The sequence below is a fragment of the Chrysochloris asiatica genome, unplaced genomic scaffold (genome assembly GCF_000296735.1).
Source record: "Chrysochloris asiatica unplaced genomic scaffold, ChrAsi1.0 scaffold00097, whole genome shotgun sequence".
Classification (NCBI taxonomy): Eukaryota; Metazoa; Chordata; class Mammalia; order Afrosoricida; family Chrysochloridae; genus Chrysochloris; species Chrysochloris asiatica.
In genome coordinates, this window is record NW_006408615.1 from 7632024 (window position 1) to 7642017 (window position 9994).

The 9994-nt window shown below is 50.4% G+C and overlaps 1 protein-coding gene across 1 annotated transcript; it reads left to right on the top strand.

Annotated features, from left to right (window-relative positions):
* The first annotated feature begins 244 nt into the window (after positions 1-244).
* Positions 245-7948, top strand: LOC102812542 (patatin-like phospholipase domain-containing protein 5-like). Its single transcript, XM_006866900.1, has 9 exons — positions 245-434; positions 806-1038; positions 1496-1561; positions 1809-2022; positions 2476-2532; positions 4691-4876; positions 6752-6884; positions 7384-7500; positions 7918-7948. The coding sequence occupies exons 1-9, from the start codon at positions 245-247 to the stop codon at positions 7946-7948; spliced, it is 1227 nt and encodes a 408-aa protein (XP_006866962.1).
* The last annotated feature ends 2046 nt before the right edge of the window (positions 7949-9994 follow it).

Genomic DNA, 9994 nt, shown 5'->3' on the forward strand with positions numbered 1-9994 from the left:
CTGCGGGTAACACAGCCCAGGGGCGGAACAGGGGGAACAGAAGGGCTCTGATTACCGAGTCAGGTCACAGCTCAGTCTTGGTCCTGTCTGTCTGCCTCCTTGTTCTGACCCCACACCTGGCTCCTGGCTCTTCTCTGTCTGGCTCCCCATCCTGGTCCCATTCCAGCCCCATCTCTGAGTAACCCCCTCCAGATCTGCTCTCAGGCCCCCTCTTCACTACCCACAGCCCACAGCCATCCCGACCATGGACTTCGAGAGGGAGGGTAGCTGGAACTTATCCTTCTCTGGAGCAGGCTTCCTGGGACTCTACTACGTGGGCGTGACCCACTGTCTGCTGGAGCGAGCCCCACGCCTCCTCCTGGGTGCCCAGCGCTTCTATGGCTCCTCTTCGGGAGCGCTTTATGCAGTCAGCCTGGTCTGTGGAATGCCTATTGGTGAGTTGGTAGACCAAGAGGAACCTAGGATCAGTTCCTAAACCCTAATGGAGGGGTTCGGGTTCAGTGGGGGCTGGTGTAAGACAGGAGGTGTGTTTAGGGATTCCGCCTAAACCTTGGCCCCAGAATCTTCTCATTGAATTCTGAAGAGAAACTCGGATCTGGACTAACGTGAATCCTTACACCACAGGAGTCCCAGGGAAGGCTGTTTTTACAAGGTCTCCTGGGAGAAAGGTGGTTAGGTACTAACATTCTAAGCTGGAGAGTCACCCAGGCCTTTGGCTCCATGGCACACAGGAGAGTAGACTGAGCTGTCAGGAAGGTGTGGGCCATCTTCTGGGTGCTTAAGGAGCCCTCTGTCTCTCCTACAGACTATTGCTGCTCACAAGTCCTGGGAATGACCACTCTGGTCAAAAGACTAAGCCTGGGCATCTTCCACCCATCCTTCACGCCCATGGAGCGTATAAAAACCTCGCTGCAGGAGGTTCTGCCTGAAAACGCCCACATCCTGGCCTCCCAGCGACTGGGAATCTCACTGACCCGCTGGCCAGACCGAAAGAATGTCATAGTTACCAACTTCACCACCAGAGATGAGCTTATCCAGGTAGGGTAGTTGCTGGGGCTGGAGCTTTCCGGGCCAGAGACACCCATGGGTGAGGGAGTAGACTGAGGAGCCTCTTTCTGTCTCCAACTGAGGAAGCTGAGGCACAGACTAGGGTAACAACATGTCCAAGACACTCAATGAGTACAAGGACCTCTGCTTGCTGCAGGGAGGTCCCTTGGGTTCAAAGCCAGGCTGTGTTTTACAAGACCTCTTGCAGGGACAGCAGCTTCCAGTGGGATGCCCAACCCCATCCTGAGCCAATCCTTTACTGAATGTCCATTATGGCATTGCGAACAGAACAGGGACCAGAACAGGGACCTCCTGCCTTCTTGGGGCTCAGTTACACTGGAGGAGGAATGCCAACAATGGCAGCTCTATGGGGGAGGAGTCACCATGCTACAAGTCATTTCTGAAAGGGAGAGATCGATTGTATTCCTTTTGATGCTTGTCTTCCCAGGCCATGGTCTGTGCCCTGTTCTTTCCAGTCTACTGTGGAGTGATTCCCCCTGAATTCAGAGGTGAGGTAAGTGTACTTGGGGGGTTTCCTTACTAAACTCATCAAGGTGTCCTGGGCTCAGAGGGTACCTATTGTGAGCCAGACCCTCCCCCCATTCCTATGGGGGCTCAGCATCCTGGATCAGATGGACCCAGGGACTTTGGAGTAGCCATCCACAGCCCACTCTCTGCTGGTGCCTTGGGGTGGTGCTGGGAGAGACAAGGTGACCCCAGAGAGCAGCACAGCCCACCTGAGCCCATTCCCCACATTGCAGCGCTACATTGATGGTGCTCTGAGCAACAACCTACTCTTCAAGAATGACAAGTCCACCATCACCGTGTCCCCATTCCCCGGGAAACTGGACATCTGTCCCCAGATCCACTTGGTCCACATGCACGATATGAACATCTTAAAATCCATCTTCAAAAGGTGGAACAGGAAATTCACCATTGCATACCTGGCCCTCATGCCCCCGAGTGTGGAGGTAGGTCTGGTCTCAGCCCCAGCCTGGTAGGTGTGTAGAGGTTCAGACATGTGTGAGATCGTGTGCGCTTTGATCTGGGTTCCAGCTGGCCCACATAGCCCATGTTCATGGCCAGGTCAAGTCAAGTCTGGGCTCAAGCTATGTCCTTCCTATTCCTTTTGCTCTGGGCAAGTGTTGAGCTAGGAGTGGCATCCACATTAAGGGAGGGGTCTCACACCAAGTTTGTTAAACTAGTTTTCAGCCAGGCCTTCACCTTGATTGTGTCCCTTGAGTCATGCTCCAGAGAAGGGACTTTTGTCATCTCTGGTTCTATTGGGAGGACACTAAGATCCCCGTGTCCTACTAAGGGGTCAGTTGGGTAATGTAGGCTGGGCTGGGTTGGCTCCTAGTTGAAGTTAGATGGAGAGACAGACACACACCTCCCCATCTCTCCCCCCACCTGTGTGTTCTTAGACAGTGGCCGACATGTGCAGACAAGGCTACCTGGACACCCTGAGATACCTGGAGAAGCAGGGTAGGTAGCATGCCCCACGGTAGCTGATGGAGCCCTCGTGGGAACCACACGCATGCGAGAACCAGGCAACGCTACCTCGGGGACCGTTTGAGCTGCTGGGAGCTGAGCTCCTCATGGCTTGCCCATCATCTGCTCTGTGCTCTGTTTTAGCTGAAAGCTGGTACCTAGAGAGGGGTGAACACCCAGGGGGAGAGACCCTGAGAGAGACCACCCAGGGAGAGAGAGCAATGAAGGAGGGATGCCCAGGGCTGTGGGGGCCCAAGGAGACAGCTGAGCAGCTGGGGGACAGGAAGGTGGAGGTGGTGACCAATGAGCTGCAAGGCAGGCTGTGAAAGCTGCACTGAAGGGGCGGGGTTGGCAGAGGACCTTCCCCCCAAAAAAAGGAAGAGAGGAAACACAAGGTTTGGCAGTGGGCGCCTTGAGGAACATCGATTCAGTGTCAGGAGGGGTGTGTGTGTGCCTGGATGTATGTGTGTGAGAGTGTGTATGTGTGTGACTGTGTGTGTAACTGTGTGCACATGTGTGTATGTGGGCATATGCACCATGTATCATTGTACTTACGTGTGTGTGTACATGCATATGTGTGTGTTTTATGTGCATCTGTGTGTATGTATATGTACGTGTCATATTTGCAGGTGTGCTGTGTCTATGTTTGAATGCATATGTATTGGTGTATCTTTTTGTTTATGTGTGTTATGTGTGCACATGCATATGTGTATTTTGGGGTGAGAATCTGTACATGTGTGTTTTCTGTTTGTGTATTATGTGTCAGTGTGGTGATTTGTGTACACGTGTGCATGTGTTAGTGTGTGTATGTATGAGTGCTTAGGTGTGTCTATGTGTGTATTTGGCATGAGCATAGACAGATGTGTAATAAGTGTGCACATGGTGTGTGTGTGTGTGCTGTGTCTATTTAATGTCTATGTGCTGTGTGTGGTGTGGGTGTATATGGAATGTTTGTGATGTGTGCATGTTGTGTATGTGGAGTGTTTGTATGTGATTTGTGTGTGTAGTGCATGTGTGGCATGTGTGTAGGATCTGTGGGTATTTGATGTCTGCTTATGGTGTGTTTCTGTGTATGTGGTTTGGTATGTGTGTGGTATGTGTATGAGGTTTGTGGTGTATATGTGGTTTGTGTGTGTATGGGATGTGTGATTTGTGTGAAGGTGGTGTGGGGGGCATGTGAGTGTGCTGTGTGGATGTGCTGAGCAGTGTTTATGTGTGTAGCATGTGTATATATGTGCTGTGTGTTGTATGTATGTGTGTGCTGTGTGTATGCATTTGCTATGTGTCATGTGTATGTGTGTACTATGTGGCACATGTATGTGTGTGCTATGTGGTACATGTTTGTCTGTGCTATGTGGCATGTGTATATGTGTGCTATGAGGCATGTGTATGTGCTATGTGGTGCATGTATATATGTGCTATGTGGCGTGTGTATGTATGTGCTATGTGGTGTGTGTATGTCTGTGCTGTGTGTATATGTGATCTGTGTGGTGTGTGTATGTGCTATGTGGTGCATTTATGTATGTGCTATGTAGTGTGTGCATATATGTGCTATGTGGCAGGTGTATGTATGTGCTCTGTGGTGTGTGTGTATTCTGCGTATGTGTGGGGTATACATGGTGTGTGTTGTTTGTATGCATGTGTGAGAGACAGTTCACAGGATGACAGGGTCACCAGGGAGTCCTGGCAGGAGATCTTGGTTGTCACCCAATAGGGCAATGCTCTTCAGAGTGGCAGAGCTGTGATTTGAACCCAGCACCTGTCCCCATGTCCCCAACCCCTAGGTGTCATCCTCCAGCAGCCACAGCACCCAGCCCTGGCTAGAGCTTTACACAGAAACCTCACATCACCCCCAAAACAACTGCACAAAGCAGCTCTCACATTTCCCTCTTAACAGAAAGGGAAACTGAGACTTGCTGGGAGTAGAGTCAGAGTTTGAACCTTGGCCTGTGTCCTCAGGCCCTTGTCTTTGATCATCTATGTGAAATTCACCAGGAAACAGGCAGGGGAAGCAGAGGAGGGCTCCTTTAGGATGAGCCGTGAATCCATTCTGAGACAATAAAGTCACCAGAGCATGGGGTGGATGGCATAGGTCATGAGGTTGGCGTGGGACCTGTCACCTCACTTACCTCCTCTCCTCTCCCTGACCCAGGACTCACCAAGGAGCCTATACTGTGTAGTTTGACATCTAAGTCACCTCCATCCCCTGCTGAAGGAACCCAGGACTCTGGCTGCAACCAGGAAGGGAAGGCGGGCCTGACTCTCAACTGGGCGGTGCCCAACGTGTTGGTTAAGGATGTGCCCAACTTTGAGCAGATCTCACCAGAACTGGAGGCTGGTACTGCCCCTACCTACCTGCCTTGCTCACCTACCTACCAACCACCCTTACTCATGGGTGGGGGAATGGAACCCTGCCCCCAAGAAGTTTGAGGTCTGGATGAGTACAAAGCCCTATAATAACCCTGTTGTTGTTTAGTGCCATCAAGTTGGTTCCGATGCATAGTGACTCTGTATAGGCTTTCCAAGGAGCTACTGGTAGGTTTGAACTGCTTACCTTGAGTTTCAAAATACAGTTTGATCCTACAGCGCCATACGAGGACTTCTGTAGCAATCCTATAAATCCAAGTCAAACTGCTCCTTAGGTTTTCTGTGGGTATCAGTCTTGACAGGAACAGCCAGCCTCGTCTTCCTCCAGAGTAGCTTGTGGGTTTGAACCATGAGTATTGTGGTTATCAATCCAGTGCTTATACCACAGCCCCACCAGGGCTCCTGGACAGGTTTCTGGAAGCTACCTGAGAAGAGAGGTGGGCATTCCCGGAGGTGTGATGGGGGAGAGAATGACTGACCCCTTTTTCAGAAATGACCTTTGCTCTGAGCTCTGGTCTAGTTCATGGAGCTAAGGTGGGAGGAGATGGTGAGGGGCAGAGAGTAGATTGAGCTAGAATCAGATTTAGGTTTAAGTGTAGGGTTTCTGTTAGGTTTGGAATTAGAGTTTAGGGTGTAGTGTTAGGGGTTAGGGTTTGATATAAGTTTAGGTTGGGTTTGGTTTAGAGTTGGCATTCAGGTGAAGTTAAGTGTTAGTTTTAGATTTGAGGGCTAGTGTTCGGGTTAGGTTTAGGGTTAGTTAGGTCTAGGGGTAGGGGAATAGCCAGGATTATTATTAAAATGAAACTAGAGGCTAGAGTTAGTGTTAAGGTTGATATTAAACTTAGTTAGGGACTAGGGTCATTTTGAGGGTTGGGATTAGGGTTAGGTTTATGGTCAGCCTCACCGCTCTCTGGCAAAGGTTTGTGCTTGACCCTCATCCTTATAGACTCATAGCATCCTTGCATCCATCAGGAGGGTAGGGTTAGGGTTAGGTGTATGATCAGTCTCACCTCTCTCTGGCAAGTGTTAGGGTTAGGGTTAGGTCTAGGGTCAGCCTCACCTCTCTATGGGTAAGGTTTGCACTTGGCCCTCGTCCTTATAGACTCATAGTATCTTTACATCCATCAGAAGGCAGGTACTACTGGTACCCCCACTGTACAGAGCAGGAATCTGGGTCAAGGAAAGGTGAGATGACTGGAACTGGGGTACACCGCAAGGGGGCTGTGTTCTCTGTGACCCTTGAGAATGTTGTCTGCAGGTGGCACCAGTCAGGGATGAGGCAGGGGTGTCAGTTGTGGTTGGAGGCTGGAATATGGACTCAGGTCCCGCCCCACTCCTGTACTCCATGGGCTCTCAGGGCGGGTCCTTCCTCTTCGACTCAGAAAATGGTCACTGTGGCTAGAGCTGTGCTACTGTTAACAATAACTGTGTTGTTGTTGTTGAAGTAGGCAAGATGGGAGGCCTGTCCCATCCTGGGGGCCCAGCCCACTTCCCAGGGCCAGGGGAGCTGGCAAGAGCTCTGCATCCTGCCAGCTGTGAGCCCGTGCTGGCCCTGCCACTTCCTGGGGGTGACCCTTGGGCAAGTCACTTCACTCTGAACCTCGGTCTCCTAAACTGTGGAAGGGGCACATTGTGTGTCTCATGGGCAATGGTGAGAGGGCCATGATCATGGACAAGTACCCTGCTGTCTCATAGTAGGACCGGCCTTTGTCAGTTTTGTTTCCTCCTCTGCAGACTTGGAGATGGGGGTTGAGGTTGGGAGGAGCACAGTTAACTGGTCCACATAGTGACGCTGAGCAGAGTGGACTTCCAAGTGGACTGGGCCATGTCATGACTTCTCTTGCAGTCCTGAGGAACGCGTGCATGAAGAAGCCCAGCCTCTGGACTCGCTTCTGGGGGTCAGGCACTGGGCAGGTGTTGACGTATCTGCTGTTGCCTTACACTTTGCCTGTCGAATTCGTCTACTTCAAATCCAAGAGGTGAGTCCTCACAGGGGGATACCAGGACTCAAGGGCAGTTGGCACACAGGTGGGCAAGCCAGAAGTGTGGAGCCTGCCTGTACTCTTGCCAGGCCTTGTGTTGGCACTGGTTCAGAGGCTTGCTGGTCTTCTCTGCAGAAAAGGCTGAATGGGAGCAGGGCAGCTGAGGTTCCTGGTGAGCAACCTGGCTGGTCCTCGCAGTCTGTGTGACAAATAGTCTATTGTTCCAGCCCTAGAGCATCAGAGACCGTGCCTTTACTCTGAGGAGATGTTCTGGAGCTGATGCCACTCAGGCTGCTGTGTGGCCTGGGCAAGGATTCTCGACCACTCTGAGCTTCAGCTTCCTCTTACATTACAAGAAGCCTTTGTGGCTTAGACTGGCATGGATAAGCCCACACCACCACTTCCTCTGAGCTGCAGCCTTTCTGGCTCTGCCCATGCCCCTGGGGAAGGGTCTCGCTGGGACTGTGGGGAGGAGCTGACTTGCCCTGTCCTCCAGGGTGGTGGAGTGGCTTCCGGATGCACCAGCAGATCTGCACTGGATGCAGGGACAGCTGAGGAGCTTGGCCCAGGGGCTGTACTCCAGGACAAAGACACAGCTCCTCGGGCCTGTCAGGTGAGTGGACAGGTGGGATAGTGGTAGACCTATACACCTAGAGCCAGGTAGCACACATTGCCTGTCCACTCCAACCATGTCCCTCTGTCCATCCATCTGTGCAGCCCAGCACATGTGTTTTCTATTTTGTACACTGGCCCAAACTTCATCCTTCCTCAGAGCTGGGCTAGGTGAGCTGCCAGCCAGGTTCTCTGTGTACCCTGGCCACTGTCTGCCTCACTTCTCTCAGCCACACATACTGAGAACATGCACCAATCAGTAACCTCTTCTCCACAGACTCCTTATGCAGCATGTCCCCGGAAGCAGACCCCTCCAGGCTGGGGTAACTCTTCCAACAAACTTGACCCCAGAGCCAGACCCACCCAGCAGGTCTGAAGGTAGCATGCTGAGCCAACCTTCCCTCTGACTTTCTTCCAGACCCTCATCCTATGTTCATATCCACTGGTAGCTCCCATCAAGCAGTTTTGTTCCTGAAAGGTCTGGAAAAGAGAAGGTGGGAGAAGATACTAACAGGATGATATGATTCAGTTATGTGATTGTTAACAAAGCTAATTGTGATTCTAAAATCTTGGAAATGTAATGAGGGGAGTGGTCAATTTTGTCATCTTCCAAGTTTTAAATGAGTCATCTGCAAAGCAAGAAGGGGAATGTTTCTACCATCAAGGAATAAGATCCAAGAGTGGATCCCTGTAAATTGAACCTCCTCCACCCCCAGGAGACACAGCTGTGACATCAGAGGAGAGGGAGGGCATGGCAGAGGAGTTACAGAAGAGCCAAGAGTCAGAGAATGAAACATGGAGTGCTGTGTTTCCTGGCTCATGTAGCAAATAAAGCGGAGTTCCTTTAGGCTGTAGGTTTGCTTGTAGAAAGGACTTCCACACTGTCCCAGGCACTTAACGGGGGGAGTTAACTGTGCTGACCCATGACACTAGAGTCAAGTACCTTCAGGGTGAAATTTATGGTAGAGTGATGTGCCCTTTGTGCATTTATCAGCAGATCTAAAGGAGCTTTGTAACACTGCCTGAGCAGACAGAGGCCAGGTCAAGGGGCTGAAGGAAAGAGAGAGGCCTGCCTATGGGCAAGACAGAGAAGAGGCTGTCCTGACCAAAGACCTGTATCCTGAGCTTTTCTAATCCCGAATCACAGTCTGTTACCTTCCCTAATAAACTGCATGACTCTGAGTCTTGTCTGAGTTCTGTGAAGCCATTGCACTGAATTACTGAACCGAGTTAACAAGTAGAGAGTGCTGTGGACAGATGCTGGGAGTCAGAATTGGTAGAGAAGGTCGGAAGGAGGAACGGTGTCTGCCCTCAGTCTCATAGGAATCAACCTTGAGCTGATGCTGATGCTGATTCTTCTCCTTTGATTTGTGAAGCCAGAGGAAGTAAGATGCTGCCTGTTTCCAAACAAGCATTGGTAACCCCCTTCTTACAGAACGGGTGCTAGGGGCCCTGGACTTCCAAAGCAGAACCAAAAGATCAGTTTTGGCAGAAGTGCAGCAAGAATGCTCCTTAGAAGCCAAATGGCCAAACTTTGTCTCTCATACTTTGGACATATTATCAGGAGAGAGCAGTCGCTAGAGAAGGATGTCATGTTTGGTAAGGTGGAGGGTCAGAGAATAAAAGGAAACCCCCCAAGTAGATGGATTGGCCAGGTGGCAACATCAATGGACTCAAGTATGGAAACAGTAGTGAGGTTGGCCCAGATTCGGACATTGCTTCGTTCTGCTGTGCATAAGGTCGCTATGAGTCAGTGCCAATTTGATGGCACCTAACAACAACAACTCCTGGGAGTCATCACCCCTCCCAGCCTTAGAGCAGAGTCCCTATGCACAGCCACTGAGGAGAGTCCAGCAAAGGAATAAATCTGTGAACAAAACACACACTGAGTCATCCATCCATCTATCCATCCATCCATCCATTTCTCCAAGGACACCTAGGATTTGAGTTGGGAGAAAAGTCATTCCATGAGGGAGGACTATAGGATGGGTATCGAACACGGTAAATTAAACAAAGAAATCAGGCTCAGAGAAGTGAAGTACCTTATCTTAAGTCTCACAACAGTAATGTTATCATTAAACTCAGGTCAGACAAGTCCAACCCTGTCTGCACATTAGGGTGCTTAGTGGAAATGTTGAGACTCATATCTCTCTTGTGAGATTCAGAGGTAATTCATCACAGTAAAAGCCCATCTGGGCACACGTACAGTTGGACTCCATAGCTCTTGCACAAGGATGTCTTTCAGTACCACCATGACAGTGTAATTTACCAAGTCTTACATCCTTCTCCTGGGATGGGTACCTTCTGATAACATGTCCAAAGTGCATGCAATGAAATCTCACCATCTTTGATTTTAAGGAACATTTTGCTTATACTTCCTCCAAGATAGAATGGGTTCATTTTTCTGGAATTCCATATTCACAGTAGAGAGTAAGTATTTAACATGTTTGTTGAGGTGACTGATTGCACATGGGATTATACAAAGATCTATTTAA

Bases quoted from the DNA above. Each gene is read 5' to 3' on its own strand.
- LOC102812542 (XM_006866900.1), top strand. From the start codon at position 245: ATGGACTTCGAGAGGGAGGGTAGCTGGAACTTATCCTTCTCTGGAGCA. The intron at 1,039-1,495 runs GTAGGGTAGTTG...TTGTCTTCCCAG, and splicing joins CCAGAGATGAGCTTATCCAG to GCCATGGTCTGTGCCCTGTT. The intron at 2,023-2,475 runs GTCTGGTCTCAG...GTTCTTAGACAG, and splicing joins GCCCCCGAGTGTGGAGGTAG to TGGCCGACATGTGCAGACAA.